Raw genomic sequence first — 17420 nt, 5'->3', positions numbered from 1 at the left:
AAATCCTCATAAAAATACTGGCAAACCGAATCCAAGAACACATTAGAAAAATTATCCATTATGATCAAGTAGGCGTCATCCCAGTGATGCAGGGCTGGTTCAACATACGAAAATCTATCAATGTAATCCATCATATAAATAAACTGAAAGAGAAAAACCATATGATCATTTCATTAGATGCTGAAAAAGCATTTGACAAAATTCAACATCCCTTTATGATAAAGGTCTTAGAGAGATTAGGAATACAAGGGTTGTACCTAAGTATAATAAAAGCTATTTATAGCAAGCCGTCAGCTAACATCAAATTAAATGGAGAGAAACTCAAAGCTATTCCACTAAAATCAGGAACACGACAAGGCTGTCCACTCTCTCCATACCTCTTCAATATAGTGTTTGAAATTCTAGCAATAGCAATAAGACAACATAAGGGGATCAAAGGGATTCAAATTGGAAAGGAAGAATTTAAACTTTCATTATTTGCAAATGATATAGTGTACATAAGCGACCCCAAAAACTCCAGCAAAGAACTCCTACAGCTGATAAACACCTTTAGTAGCCTGGCAGGATACAAGAACAATTCCAAAAAATCAGTTGCCCTCCTATGCACAAAGGATAAGGAAGCAGAGGTGGAAATCAGAGAAGTATCACCCTTCATGATAGCCACAAATAGCATAAAATATCTTGGTATAACTCTAACCAAGGAAGTGAAGGATCTATTTGACAAGAACTTTAAGTCTTTGAAGAAAGAAATTGAGGAGGATACCAGAAAATGGAAGCATCTCCCTTGCTCCTGGATTGGGAGGATCAACATAGTAAAAATGGCAATTCTACCAAGGGCAATTTACAGATTCAATGGATTCCCCATTAAAATCCCATCAAAATTCTTCACAGATCTCGAGAGAACATCAATCAACTATATATGGAAAAACAAAAAACCCAGGATAGCCAAAACAATCTTATATAATAAAGGATCATCTGGAGGCATTACCATCCCTGTCTTCAAATTCTATTACAGAGTTTCAATATTGAAAACAGCTTGGTATTGGCATAAAAACAGAGAAGTCGATCAATGGCACTGAGTAGAAAACCCTGATTTTAACCCACAAACATATGAACACCTAATTTTTGATAAAGGAGCTAAAAGTGTTCAATGGAAAAAAGAGAGCATCTTCAACAAATGGTGCTGGCAGAACTGGTTGTCAACCTGTAGAAGAATGAAAATAGATCCATATCTATCGCCATGCACAAAACTCAAGTCCAAATGGATTAAAGACCTCAATATCAGTCTGAACACACTGAACCTGATAGAAGAAAATGTGGGAAGTACTCTACAACATATGGCTACAGGAGATCACTTCCTACAAATATCCCCAGCAGCACAGACATTAAGGACAAAATTGAATAAATGGGACCTCCTGAAACTGAGAAGCTTCTGTAAAGCAAAGGACACTGTCATTAAACAAAAAGGCAACCCACTGACTGGGAGAAGATCTTCACCAACCCTGCAACAGACAAAGGTCTGATCTCCAAAACATATAAAGAACTCAAGAAACTAGACTTTAAAATGCTAATTAACTCAATTAAAAAATGGAGCACTAAACTGAACAGACAATTCTCAACAGAAGAAATTCAAATGACCAAAAGACACTTAAGGTCATGCTCAACCTCCTTAGCGATAAGGGAAATGCAAATTAAAACAACTTTGAGATACCATCTTACACCTGTCAGAATGGCTAAAATCAAAAACACCAAAGATAGCCTTTGCTGGAGAGGTTGTGGAGGAAGGGGCACACTCATCCACTGCTGGTGGGAATGCAAACTTGTGCAACCACTTTGGAAATCAGTGTGGCGATTTCTCAGGAAATTTGGGATCAACCTACCCCAAGATCCAGTAATACCACTATTGGGAATATACCCAAGAGATGCCCTATCATATGACAAAAGTATCAGTTCAACTATGTTCATAGAAGCATTGTTTGTAATAGCCAGAACCTGGAAACAACCTAGATGCCCTTCAATGGAAGAATGGATGAAGAAAGTGTGGAACATGTACATATTAGTGTACTACTCAGCGGTAAAAAACAATGACTTCTCAAATTTTGCATGCAAATGGATGGAAATAGAAAACACTATCCTGAGTGAGGTGTCCCAGACCCAAAAACAGGAACATGATATGTGCTCACTCATAATTGGTTTCTAGCCATAAATAAAGGACATTGAGCATATAATTTGTGATCCTAGAGAAGTTAAATAAGAAAGTGAACCCAAAGAAAAACGTATAGTCATCCGCCTGGATAGGGGAAGTAGACAAGATTGCCAGGTAAAAACTGGGAACTTGCGGGTGTGGTGGCATGGGGCTAAGCGGAAATGGGGTGAGAAACGTGAGAAGGGGACGATGGGAGGAGCTTGGGGAAATGGGATGGTTGGGATATAGGAAGGGTGGATACGGGAGCAGCGAAGTATATATCCTAACTAAGGGAGCCATCTTAGGGTTGGCAAGAGACTTGACTCTAGAGGGGCTCGCTGGTGTCCAGGGAGATGTCCCCAGCTGGTACCTTGGGCAACTGAGGAGAGGGAACCTGAAATGACCCTATCCTATACTGATGAATATCTTGCATATCACCTTAGAACCTTCATCTGGCGATGGATCGAGATAGAGACAGAGATCCAATTTGGAGCAACGGACTGAGCTCTTAAGGTCCAAATGAGGAGCAGAAAGAGGGAGAACATGAACAAGGAAGTCAGGACCACGATGGGTGCACCCACCACTGTGACAGTGGAACTGATCTATTGGGAGCCCACCAAGGCCAGCTGGACTGGGACTGAATAAGCATGGGTTGAAACTGGACTCTCTGAACATGGCGGACAATGAAGGCTGATGAGAAGCTAAGGACAATAGCACTAGGTTTTGATCCTAATACATGAACTGGCTTTGTGGGAGTTTAGCCTGTTTGGATGCTTACCTTCCTGGACCTAGATAGAAGTGGGAGGACCTTGGTCTTCCCGCATGGCAGGGAATTTAGGCTGCTCTTCAGTATGGAGAGGGAGGGGGAATGGAGTGGGGGGAGGAGAAGAGGAGTGGGGATAGGGGGAGGGGATTGGGGGGGAGGGGTCAATATGTGGGAGGAGGGGGAGGGAAATGGGAAACGGGGAGGAGGTGGAAATTTTAATTAAAAAAGAATAAAAAAATAAAAAAATTCACAAAATTTTTATACACTTCTAGCAAAATGTGTTCAATTATAACATAAAGTATGTCAAATTATCAGACTGACAGAGTGATAATTTCTTATTTGAAACCAAAAATGTATTTACACAAGAATGTTACAGATTATTGCACAATTCTTGTCAGAAAATAATATACTATTTGTGCAGACAAAAGCAATTTAAAAGTAGATTTTTGCATTGAGTCACCTATTTTTATTTTTGTTCAGACTTATACAACCTAACTTTTATGCAACGAAAGCCCATCTAACTCCACACAAAAGTGACTTGCCAACGAAAGGACTGTTTTCTAGTAGACAAAATGAATAATTTCACATAAGAATTAAGGGCTTTTACTATATTTTTATGCCAATGGGAGTCGAATGAATGAGATCCCAGATGAATCTTTCCAAGGGATTGTGGGGATCTTTAATGGCATCACTGCCCCTGGGATATGTGTTCCTGAAAATACACTGGTGATTACTGAGAAATATTGTCGTTATTCATTATTTGAAGAAGTAATTATCACTCTCAGTAATATTTGGGTTGTTTCCTTTGCTTTACTTGTTAGAACTAGAAACTAACTCCAGAGAGTCAAGCATGATAGAAAAGTATGTTCTGCCAATGAGGGATGTCCCTAGTCAGGGTATTAATTTTAACAACTTGCTCTTAATGCAAATATTGTCAAGTATAGGTACTTTCTGAGAATAGGGAGGTGACATAAAAACTTTTCATACACAAGTTAATAAATACATCAGTTTGATTGGCTGATTTATGTTGTCCATAATAGGTTCACGAAAGGAACTGAATTTCAATAGCTTTCTATTTATAATAAAAGACTGACAATCTTGCTCAACTTCAGTCTCAGTGTAATTGTATCTCAGAGCAAGAATCCCATAGTTTTTATTCATCCTACAAATTTTAAATATTGAAGAGTTCTGACTTCTGCCACTGAAATCTGAATTTGTGTCAGTCATTATTTTCTAAATACACACATTAACTTTCTACTATAACTTAGAAAAATATTAAGCTCTGTGCAGGCGATTTAGCTCTAAACATAAATAAAAGTTTATAAACTTAACAAAAATATAACATTTTCTTACTTAATCATTTTATTTCAATGGTTTGAATGTTCAATAATTTACTATTTAAAACATATTTGCTGAATATGCTTTTCTTGTTACAATAAATTTAAATTAAAAAGTATAAATATTTGGAATTATATTACAATGCCCCTTCAGTTTTGTTTAACTTCTTTGTAGAAAACAATAAAATCTCAACTTCCTTTTAATTACATGGCTTATTTAAACTGTACATATTCAAGCCCTGATAGACAATTAGAAAGTGAGGATCATTATTGACCACAGATAGATAAAGACCATCCCCATCAACAGATAGGTCTGTAAATGAGTAGAAGGAACACATGGGTAAGCTTTTACCCGGACCTGGAAAAGACAAACCCCAAGTGCACTGTTTTAGCCTCAAAACCAGTGTTTTTCCAAGTTTTGGACACTAGATGGAACCAGAGACAATCAGACAATCACCTACCAAGCAGTATGCTGAAGATTCTTTAAAGCAATGATTTCATTAATGATTTAAGAACTCCATACAATGTATTTTAAACAGACTCCCTTAGCTCCTTCCATACACAGCTTCTCTACCCTGCATATCCTACCCTGACATCTTTTCAGGGCTACAGAGGTAGATAAGTGAGGATACTTTAGAGCTCATTAGTCACCCAACTTAGGTAAGTTTGTGAACTACAGGTTCAGTGGAAGATCATGACTGAAACTCTGACAAAAATAGTTGAAGAATATACACAAAGTCCACTGCTAGTGTCAGATGTAGAGGCAAACGTGCATGTGCACACATACACACACACATACAAAAATAAGCATATATATATATATATATATATATATATATATATATATATACACATATATATCACAGAATTTTGTGGGCAACTGAATGGATCTAGAAAAGATCATATTGAGTGAAGTAATCCAGATCAGAAAGACAAATATAATATGTACTCATAAGTGGCTTTCAGAAATAAAACAAAAAATGAACAAATAAACACCATACAATTCACAATCCCAGATACCCTAGATAACAAAGAGGACCCTAAGAGAGACATAATTGAATCGAATTTATAATGAAAGTAGAAAAAGACAAGACCTCCTGGGTATAATAAATGAAGGAATCTTCGAAGAGGGTAAAAGAGGAGGGATGAAGAGGGTAGGGGAGGAGAGAAAAATATATAGCTCAATAAAAAAATTAATTTTCTTTTGTTCTCCCCCCCATGAAATTCAGGTTTTATTTTTTTTAAATAGACTGGAGCTTTCCCAGGGCTTTGGTTGACCTGTCAGGGATCACATTCACATCATTAAATAAAATAGATTCTATCTCTTATGTAGCTATCAAATGCCATAAAAGTTTTCAGCTAACTTGGTTTTTCATTCACCTGTTTACAGTGGTATTTTTGCCTTGATTTGAGCTTGTGTAGACTTCTACATGCCACATTCATTGTGAAATGTTCATATGATCATCTGCCTTCTTATGTCTAGAAAATACTGTTCTCATGGTGTCATTATCCATGACCTCTGGCTCTTACAATCTTTCTTCATTCTCTTATAGTAAAGATGAAGGAGAGCAGTGTGATGTGTATGTCATATTTAGTACTGAAAACTCCAAAGTGGCTTATTTTATGCATTTTGACCAATTAAGGGTTTCTTCATTAATTGCCATCTACTGCATGGTGATTTACACTCAGGCACAAAGCAACCAGTGGAAAGAAAAGATAAGTAAGAATGCATTTGTAAATGAAGACTTCTCATTCAGTTCCTGGCTGTCCAGACCTGAATAATCACACAGAAACTATATTAATTGCAAAACCATTTGACCAATAGCTTTGATATACTCATAGCTAGCTCTTACATTCTAAATTAACACATTTCTATTAATCTATGCATCACCATGAGGCAGTGGCCTACCAGTAAGTCTCTGGCATCCTTCTTCTTTGGAAGATACATGGCATCTCTCTGATTCTACCTACAGTCTCAATATATCTATGTTTGGATTTCCCACCTGGCTTTATTCCGGCCAGACACAGGCTGAAGCAGTTTCTTTATTAACAATGGTAATAAAACATACAGCATACAATGGGGAATCTCATATCATACATTCACAACGGAAAGAGAAATATGGCATCACCAGAATCCAGTGATCCTACTACAGCAAAACCTGAACATTCTAATGAAGCTGACACATAGGAAAATGAACTTTAAAATTACTTTATAAAGATGAGATTGGCTCTTAAAGAGGAAATAAAAATCCCTTTAGAGAAGTCAAGGAAAAATATAAACAAAATAAGAAGAAATCAATAAAATCTCTCAAAGAAAGCAAAGAAATCAACAGCAACAAAACCAATAAAAGCAATCAAACATGTAAAGGAAATGGTTTAAGATTCAAAACTGAAATAGAATTAATAAACAACACACAAACCCAAAAAAATTCTGTAAATAGAAAATCTGGGGAAGTGAACAGAAACTAAAGATTCAAGCATCATCAACAGATAACAAGAGATTGAAGAAAGAGGAAATAGATTCCTCAGTCAAAGAAATGTTAAATCCAATAAATTCCTAACAGAAATTTACAAGAAATCTGGGACACCATGAAAAGACAAAACCTAATAATAAAAGGGATAGAAGAAGAAAAATAATTTCAAAGACACAGAAAACATATTCAACAGGAACATAGAAGGTAATTGTCTCTAAATATACCAAATAAGGACAGAATTTTAAGAGCTACAAAGAAAAATAGCAAGTACTATCTAAAGGCATACCTATTGGAATTACATAAACTCCTCAGTAGACTCTAAAAGCCTGAAGTTCCCAGACTATAGATAGACAGAAGTTTCTGTTCTGACTGGTCTCACAGGCATTCAGTCCCAAATAAACACACAAAAGCTTAATTATAAACTATTTGGCTTGTTGCTCAGGCTTATTTCTAACTAGCTCTCTCAACTTAAATTAACCCATAATTCTAATCTATGTGAAGTCAAGTGGCATGGTGCATTATTTTTTAATCTTGCTTCCTCTGTGTCTGGCTGGTGACTATCTCTGTGCCTTTTTTCTTCCTAGAATTCTCCTAATTTGGTTTCTCTGCCTACATTTCATGTATGGCTAGTGGCCAATCAGTGTGTTATTAAACCAATATGAGTGACAAATCTTTACAGTATATAAGAGCATTAGCCCACAGCACTAGACAGATTTTTTACAGACATTAAGAAACATTGGAAAACAGCTCTTACTACTATACCCAGCAAAACTTTCAATCAGCATAGATGGAGAAAACTTCTACATTCCATGACAAAACCAAATTTAAGCAATATCTATCCACAAATTCAGCACTAAAGAAAGTAATAGACAGAAAACTCTAATACAGGAGGTTAGTTGTACCCACAAAAACACAGGCAATAGATAATATCACACCATAAAATCCCAAAGAAGAAAAACACATGCATATATACTACCACCACTAACAACAAAACCAAGCAAAATATCAGGAATTAACAATCACTGGTCACTAACATCCCTTACTATCAATGGATTCAATCTGCCTATAAAAAGACACAGGCTAATGGAATGGATACAAAAATAGGATCCATACTTCTGCTGCATACATCATGTTTCCTCTGTGTGTTGGTGGCATCTTCTCTGTCTTTCCTTTTCCCAGAATTCTCCTAGTCTGTATGCTCTGCCTATACTTCCTGCCCAGGTACTGGTCAATCAGCATTTTTTATTAAACCAATACAAGTGACAAATCTTTAAAGTGTACAAGAGAATTCCACAACACCTACTCTTTCAACTGACCTATGTTTGATTCTCAAAACCCATATGTCAGTTCACAACTTTGTTTAACTTCACTTCCAGGGACTATGATACCCTATTCTGACTTCCTCGGAATCTTTCACACATGTGATACACATAAACTCTTGTAAGCACACACCCATACACATAAAAATAAATAAATCTATGTTTATTTTTTATGTAAATGTGCATATATTAATGATAAATGTTCTTCTTGGCAAATTATGTGGTATAATACAAAAAACTGTTGTTATTAAAATAATTGCTTTTATACTAAATTTTAATGATACTCAAACTTTTCATTTTACTCTTCATTTTGAATTCAAACGTTGTACTGTTTTTGCAGAAATTTTTCTGATACTTTTATTTGCATAAAAATTTTATCACTATGTACACTTTCATTGAGTATTTACTGAATGTGATTTTCCTTTTCTAGAGATGGGTTTTTCCCATGTAGCTCTAGTTGTCCTCCAACTCTGTCTCCTGAGCATTGGAATTAAAGATGTGCCCCCACCACATCCAGTTTTAATTGTGATTTTAACACATTCAATTCAGAAACTTTGAATTTCATGGAAACATTGTAAATTTTTGAGCAAGTTGATTTTATGCTATTACAGAACAGTGGACATTAAATAACAATCACTTGGTTCACATTAGTGTCAAAGTAGTCCTGCAGTACAAATCTTTTTGAGCAAACTGTCTAAGCCCACTGTTTTTGGATGTATATAATTAAAAATGTCTTTTGTCTTAGAAATGATATATTGATATATGTCAAAAAAAAGTAATCTAATAAATTTTTCTCTTGACCTTTACAACAGGATATAAAAAGAACAAAAATAATGGACAAGAAAAATTGCTCCTCATTACCTGAATTTCTCCTCTTGGGAATTACAACTAACCCTGACATGAAAGTGGTAATATTTACTACATTTCTAACTGTTTATCTTGTTATTTTTCTGACCAATATTGGAATGATCATTTTGATCAGAATGGATTCCCAGCTCCAAACACCAGTGTACTTTTTTCTCAGCCACCTCTCTTTCTCTGATCTCTGCTATTCTTCCGCAGTTGGGCCCAAGATGTTGATGGACGTTTTTGCCAAGAACAAAATCATTACTTTTGTTGGTTGTGCCTTGCAATTCTTTTTTGTCTGTATTTTTATAGATGTTGAGTGTGTGTTGCTGGCAGTGATGGCCTTTGATCGCTACAAAGCCATCAGCAATCCCTTGATGTATGCTGTAGAGATGTCTAGTAGGGTTTGCTACCAATTCCTATTTGGAGTTTACCTTGTAGGAATGACAGATGCTTTGATACATACAACATTAACATTTCGCTTATGTTTTTGTGGGTCAAATGAGATTAATCATTTCTTCTGTGATATACCTCCTATCCTATTAATATCTTGCTCTGATACACAGATCAATGAATTAGTGATATTCACTATTTTTGGATTTATTGAGCTGAGTACCATCTCCGGAGTCCTTGTCTCCTACTGTTATATCATCTTATCTGTCTTGAAGATCCGTTCTGCTGAGGGAAGGTTCAAGGCTTTTTCCACCTGCACCTCTCACCTGACTGCCGTTGCAATTTTTCAGGGAACACTACTCTTTACATATTTCCAGCCAAGTTCTTCTTATTCTCTAGATCAAGGCAAATTCACTTCTCTGTTTTACACTCTGGTGATTCCCATGTTGAACCCTCTGATTTACAGCCTGAGAAACAAAGATGTGAAAGAGGCCTTGCAAAAACTGAGAAACAAAAGGTGTTCAAAATAATTACATTATGTGTATATGTCCACATAATAGTGGTAATTTGTATAAAATGATATTGCCTTATTCATAAAAAAGTTGTATAACCTATTTTTAAGAGATTAGCATAAGAATTTCCCACAAGTTTAATGATAAGGTAAAATTGTAGCTATACCAATGTTTCATATCTCATTATTTGCTATGGGTCATACATGATTTACATGTGCAGAATTTCTCATGATTGTTTCAGTCACAAAGGAATTGTGTTTATACTTTCATTCAATTTTAGTTGTATTAAGTTATTTGAGTTTTATGGATTACTATTTTGCATAATTTACTGCTTCATATTGAATAACAAAAAACTTCTAGGTTGTTAAAGATGTATATTATATCCAAGTGAAAGTCATAGACATTAACTATACCCTTGGTACAATCATAATTTTTAGGAAAAAATAAAATTTAATTTTATTCTGAAATGAAAAGGATTTTGGTGAAAATCTTTATACCCAACATACAGGCTAAAGGATTTATATATAATGGCTTCTGGCTTTGCTTTTTTCCGTGAATGTCCTGAGAGTAAGATTCTGCATGTCTCCCCAGTGTTAGGTGTTTCTTGTGCCTATTACTGGGCTCATTTGTTTTGTGTTTGGTTCTTTTGTTGTATTTTGATTTGTTTGTTTTTTATTTATATGATTATATTATTTTATTATTATTCCTTAGATGCCTGTTTTTTTCCTAATGCGAGAAAGAAAGGATGTGGGTCTGAATTAGAGATGGAGTGGGGAGGAAGTGGGGGAAGTGGGGGAGAACAATACCCAGAATATTTTGTATGAAATATTTTTATTTAAAAGAAAAAACATTTTTTAAAAAAAAAACAGATAACCATAACTCATAGGTCTAATAAAATACATCTTAAACCATTCTAAATAAGTTGGAAATCGAATAAATCTAACTAGAATAATTATGAAGAAGAGAGAAAAGAGGTGTGGTTAGGCACATATGTGCAGGTGATGTCTGTCACCTACTGTTTGACTTATTCCAACATTGCTCCTTTCCTTCTATAACATTATTAGCCTTTCATAATGGTGAAAAATATTTTCTTGTACCAATTCTCATCTCTTCTTAAATGTTACTCTTCTAAAAATAATCTTATCATCATATGAGTGTATAAAAATTTCTGCTGAAAGACTGGATATTGCATCTCTGTAATATCAATAATTTATATTTCATTTGTAGATAAAATAGGGAAAAGACAAATTAAAATTACAGAAAACATGATATTTAAAGTAGGCATTAGACCTTGGTAATGAGACATTAAGTGTTTCACACACACACACACACACACACTCACACGGGATACCATGCACCCATCTCCCCCCAGGCTTTAATAGATAAAAAGAAATCAGGATACAAGTGTGGTTGAGGTGATTGTTATCTTCCTGAAGAAGGAAGAATATAGACACATATATTTTTGTTGAACTATTTCTTTGTTGTTTATTCTTCTATAATATTTTTTGGTGCTTAAACCACTGAATGAGTTCATTGAAAGCACGAGTATAGCATCTATGCACTTGAGTGAACATAAAGAATAAGTATAGATTGTTCATTATTTACTTTAATTATAGATATGAAAGCAACTGGTGTACCTACATAAGACTACTTCAGAATTTAATAAAATTAAATACTGCTTTTCTTTTCTTTTTCAATTGGCCTCTGATAAAAATAGTAATTTATGAGTATATATCATATGTAACAATATATGATGAAATTTGATTGAGAGAATGCTTTTCTTATTAAATTGGCCTCTGGTAAAAATGGCAATTTATGCATATATATCATATGTAAAAATATATGATGAACTTTGATTGAGAGAAAATGATTAAGGGATTCCAGTACTATCACATTTACTTTTATTTATTTATTTCTTTTATTTTTATTATTTTTTTTATACTTATTTATTTATTTTTATTCTTTTTTAATTAAAATTTCCACCTGCTCCCCATTTCCCATTTCCCTCCCCTCCTCCCAAATATTGCCCTCCCCCCACTTCCCTCCCCCTATCCCCACTCCTCTTCTCCTCCCCCCACTCCATTCCCCCTCCCTCTCGATACTGAAGAGCAGTCCAAATTCCCTGCCCTGCGGGAAGACCAAGGTCCTTCTATCTACGTCCAGAAAGGTGAGCGTCCAAACAGGCTAAGCTCCCACAAAGCCAGTTCATGTATTAGGATCGAAACCTAGTGCCATTGTCCTTGGCTTCTCATCAGTCTTCATTGACCGCCATGCTCAGAGAGTCCGGAATCAACCCATGCTTATTCAGTCCCAGACCAGCTGGCCTTGGTGGGCTCCCAATAAATCAGTTCCACTGTCACAGTGTGTGGGTGCATCCCTCGTGGTCCTGATTTTTTGCTCATGTTCTCCCTCCTTCTGCTCCTCATTTGGACCTTAAGAGCTCAGACCGTTGCTCCAAATTGAGACTCTGTCTCTACCTCGATCCATCGCCAGATGAAGGTTCTAAGGTGATATGCAAGATATTCATCAGTATAGGATAGGGTCATTTCAGGTTCCCTCTCCTTAGTTGCCCAAGGTACCAGCTGGGGACATATTCCTGGACACCTGCGAACCCCTCAAGAGTCAAGTCTCTTGCCAACCCTAAGATGGCTCCCTTAGATAGGATATATACTTCGCTGCTCCCGTATCCATCCTTCCTATATCCCAACCATCCCAATCCTCCGAGCTCCTCCCATCCTCCCCTTCTCATATTTCTCATCCCATTTCCCTTTTGCCCCATGCCACCTCACCCGCAAGTTCCCAGTTTTTGCCCTGGAATCTTGTCTACTTCCCCCTCTCCATGCGGATGACTATATGATTTTCTTTGGGTTCACTTTCTTATTTAGCTTCTATAGGATCACACATTATATGCTTAATGTCTTTTATTTTATGGCTAGAAACCGATTATGAGTGAGTACATCCCATGTTCCTCTTTTTGAGTCTGGGATACCTCACTCAGGATAGTGTTTTCTATTTCCATCCATTTGCACGCAAAATTCATGATGTCATTGTTTTTTACTGCTGAGTAGTACTCTAATATGTATATATTCCACACTTTCTTCATCCATTCCTCCATTGAAGGGCATCTAGGTTGTTTCCAGGTTTTGGCTATTACAAACAATGCTGCTACGAACATAGTTGAACAGATACTTTTGTCATTTGATGTGGCATCTCTTGGGTATATTCCCAATAGTGGTATTACTGGATCTTGGGGTAGGTTGATCCCAAATTTCCTGAGAAATCGCCACACTGATTTCCAAAGTGGTTGCACAAGTTTGCATTCCCACCAGCAATGAATGAGTGTGCCTCTTTCTCCACAACCTCTCCAGCAAAGGCTATCATTGGTGTTCTTGATTTTAGCCATTCTGACAGGTGTAAGATGGTATCTCAAAGTTGTTTTAATTTGCATTTCCCTTATCGCTAAGGAGGTTGAGCATGACCTTAGGTGTCTTTTGGCCATTTGAATTTCTTCTGTTGAGAATTCTCTGTTCAGATCAGTGCCCCATTTTTTTATTGGGTTCATTAGCATTTTAAAGTTTAGTTTCTTGAGTTCTTTATATATTTTGGTGATCAGACCTTTGTCTGTTGCAGGGTTGGTGAAGATCTTCTCCCAGTCAGTGGGTTGCCTTTTTGTCTTAGTGACAGTGTCCTTTGCTTTACAGAAGCTACTCAGTTTCAGGAGGTCCCATTTATTCAATGTTGTCCTTAATGTCTGTGCTGCTGGGGATAAACGTAGGAAGTGATCTCCTGTACCCATATGTTGTAGAGTACTTCCAACTTTTTCTTCTATCAGGTTCAGTGTGTTCAGACTAATATTGAGGTCTTTAATCCATTTGGACTTGAGTTTTGTGCATGGTGATAGATATGGATCTATTTTCATTCTTCTACACGTTGACAACCAGTTCTGCCAGCACCATTTGTTGAAGATGCTCTCTTTTTTCCACTGAATACTTTTAGCTCCTTTATCAAATTTAGGTGTTCATAAGTTTGTGGGTTAAAATCAGGGTCTTCTACTCGGTTCCATTGGTCGACTTCTCTGTTTTTATGCCAATACCAAACTGTTTTCAATACTGAGGCTCTGTAATAGAGTTTGAGGTCAGGGATGGTAATGCCTCCAGACGATCCTTTATTATATAAGATTGTTTTGGCTATCCTGGGTTTTTTGTTTCTCCATATAAAGTTGATTATTGTCCTCTCAAGATCTGTGAAGAATTTTGATGGGATTTTGATGGGGATTGCATTGAATCTATAAATTGCCCTTGGTAGAATTGCCATTTTTACTATGTTGATCCTCCCTATCCAAGAGCAAGGGAGATCCTTCCATTTTCTGGTATCCTCCTCAATTTCTTTCTTCATTGACTTAAAGTTCTTGTCAAATAGATCCTTTACTTCCTTGGTTAGGGTTACCCCAAGATATTTTATGCTATTTGTGGCTATCGTGAAGGGTGATGCTTCTCTGATTTCCATCTCTGCTTCCTTATCCTTTGTGTATAGGAGGGCAACTGATTTTTTGGAATTGATCTTGTATCCTGCAACGCTACTAAAGGTGTTTATCAGCTGAAGGAGTTCTTTGCTGGAGTTTTTGGGGTCGCTTATGTACACTATCATATCGTCTGCAAATAATGAAAGTTTAACTTCTTCCTTTCCAATTTGAATCCCTTTGATCCCCTTATGTTGTCTTATTGCTATTGCTAGAATTTCAAGCACTATATTAAAGAGGTATGGAGAGAGTGGACAACCTTGTCGTGTTCCTGATTTTAGTGGAATAGCTTTGAGTTTCTCTCCATTTAATTTGATGTTAGCTGACGGCTTGCTATAAATAGCTTTTATTATAGTTAGGAACGACCCTTGTATTCCTAATCTCTCTAAGACCTTTATCATAAAGGGATGTTGAATTTTGTCAAATGCTTTTTCAGCATCTAATGAAATGATCATATGTTTTTTTTCTTTCAGTTTATTTATATGATGGATTACATTGATAGATTTTCGTATGTTGAACCAGCCCTGCATCTCTGGGATGAAGCCTACTTGATCATAATGGATAATTTTTCTGATGTGTTCTTGGATTCGGTTTGCCAGTATTTTATTGAGTATTTTTGCGTCGATGTTCATGAGTGAGATTGGCCTGTAGTTCTCTTTCTTGGTTGTGTCTTTGTGTGGTTTTGGTATCAGAGTAACTTCAGCTTCATAAAAGGAATTTGGCAATGACTTCTCTGTTTCAATATTGTGAAATACATTAAGGAGTATAGGTATTAGGTCTTCTTGGAAGTTCTGGTAGAATTCTGCATTGAAGCCATCTGGACCTGGGCTTTTTTTGGTGGGGAGGTTTTTTATAACAACTTCTAATTCTTCGCGACTAACAGGTCTATTTAGATTGTTCACCTGGTCCTGGTTTAACTTTGGTATATGGTACTTATCTAAAAAAGTGTCCATTTCTATAACATTTTCCAATTTTGTGGCATACAGATTTTTGTAGTAAGATCTAATGATTCTCTGAATTTCCTCTGAGTCTGTGGTTATGTCTCCCTTTTCGTTTCTGATTTTGTTAATTTGCGTATTCTCTCACCGCCGTTTGATTAGTTTGGATAGGGGTTTATCAATCTTATTGATTTTCTCCATGAACCAGCTTTTTGTTTCATTGATTCTTTGGATTGTTTTCTGTGTTTCTATTTTGTTGATTTCAGCCCTCAATTTTATTATTTCCAGTCTTCTACTTCTCCTAGGTGAGTCTGCTTCTTTTTTTTCGAAAGCTTTCAGGTGGGCTATTAAGTCTCCAATGTGTGCTTTCTCCGTTTTCTTTAAGTGGGCACTTAATGCTATGAATTTTACTCTTAGCACTGCTTTCATAGTGTCCCATAGGTTTGAGTATGTTGAGTCTTCGTTTTCATTGAATTCAAGAAAGACTTTAATTTCTTTCTTTATTTCTTCCTTGATCCAGGTGAGGTTCAGTAGTTGACTGTCCAGTTTCCATGAGTTCATAGGCTTTCTGGGGATAGCATTGTTGTTGAATTCTAACTTTAATCCATGGTGATCTGATAAGACACAGGTGGTTACCGATATTTTTTTGTAACTGTGTAAGTTTGCTTTGTTACCGAGTATGTGGTCTATTTTCGAGAAGATTCCATGAGCTGCAGAGAAGAAGGTATATTCTTTCCTATTTGGGTGGAATGTTCTATAGATGTCTGTTAAGTCCATTTGATTCATTACCTCCCTTAATCCTCTTATTTCTCTGTTAGGTTTCTGTTTGATTGACCTGTCCATTGGTGAGAGAGGAGTGTTGAAATCTCCTACTATTAGTTTGTGTTTTGATGACTGCCTTGAGTTTTAGTAACGTTTCTTTTACATAAGTGGGTGCTTTTATATTAGGGGCATATATATTCAGGATTGAGATTTCATCCTGGTGAATTGTTCCTGTTATGAGTAAAAAATGTCCATCTCCATCTCTTTTGATTGATTTTAGTTTGAAGTCAACTTTCTTAGAAATTAGTATGGCCACACCTGCTTGTTTCTTAGGTCCGTTTGCTTGATAAACCTTTCCCCAGCCCTTTACTCTGAGTAGATGTCTGTCTTTGTGGTTGAGGTGTGTTTCTTGTAAGCAGCAGAATGTTGGATCCTGTTTTCGTATCCAATCTCCTAGCCTGTGCCTCTTTATAGGTGAGTTGAGTCCATTGATATTAAGTGATATTAATGACCAGTGGTTGTTAACTCCGGTCATTTTTCCATTCTTTCTTTCTTTTCTTTGGTAGTAGAGTTTGTGTGTTTCCCTTCTTCAAGTTGTGCTGGTGAAGGGTCTTTAGATGTCTGAGTTATTGTGGGCATTGTTGGACTCCTTGGTTTGTGATTTTCCTTCAATTACTTTCTGAAGGGCTGGATTTGTGGCTACGTATTGTTTAAATTTGTTTTTATCCTGGAAAACTTTGTTTTCTCCATTTATAGTGAACGAAAGCTTGGCTGGGTATAGTAGTCTGGGCTTGCATCCATGGTCTCGTAGTTTCTGCAGTATATCTATCCAGGACCTTCTGGCTTTCATGGTTTCCATAGAGAAATCAGGTGTAAGTCTGATAGGTTTACCTTTATAGGTAACTTGACCTTTTTCCTTTGCAGCTCTTAATATTCTTTCTTTATTCTGTATGTTTTGTGTTTTGATTATTATATGATGAGGAGATTTTTTTTTTGATCCAGTCGATTTGGTGTTCTGTATGCTTCTTGGACCTTCAAAGGAATATCTTTCTTAAGGTTGGGAAAGTTTTCTTCTATAATTTTATTAAATATATTTTCTGGACCATTGAGCTGTACTTCTTCTCCTTCTTCTATCCCTATTATTCTTAGGTTTGGTCTTTTTATTGTGTCCCAGATTTCCTGAATGTTTTGTGATGAGAATTTGTTGGTTATGCTGTTTTCTTTGATGAGAGTGTTTATTTTCTCTATGGTATCTTCAGTGTCTGAGATTCTTTCTTCTATCTCTTGTAATCTGTTGGTGGTACTTGTCTCTGTAGTTCCTGTTCGTTTATTCAAATTTTCCATCTCCATCCTTCCCTCGGTTTGTGTT

At 36.3% G+C, this 17420-nt stretch overlaps 1 protein-coding gene across 1 annotated transcript; it reads left to right on the top strand.

Annotated features, from left to right (window-relative positions):
- Positions 1–8902: 8902 nt before the first annotated feature.
- On the top strand, positions 8903–9850 carry LOC130869893 (olfactory receptor 5W2-like). The gene has a single exon (XM_057762378.1). The coding sequence runs from the start codon at positions 8915–8917 to the stop codon at positions 9848–9850; it is 936 nt and encodes a 311-aa protein (XP_057618361.1). The 5' UTR covers positions 8903–8914.
- The last annotated feature ends 7570 nt before the right edge of the window (positions 9851–17420 follow it).

The sequence above is a fragment of the Chionomys nivalis genome, chromosome 2 (assembly GCF_950005125.1).
Source record: "Chionomys nivalis chromosome 2, mChiNiv1.1, whole genome shotgun sequence".
In the NCBI taxonomy this organism is placed as follows: domain Eukaryota; kingdom Metazoa; phylum Chordata; class Mammalia; order Rodentia; family Cricetidae; genus Chionomys; species Chionomys nivalis.
The sequence above is the reverse complement of the archived record's forward strand: the minus strand, read 5'-3'. Positions and strand labels throughout refer to the sequence as shown.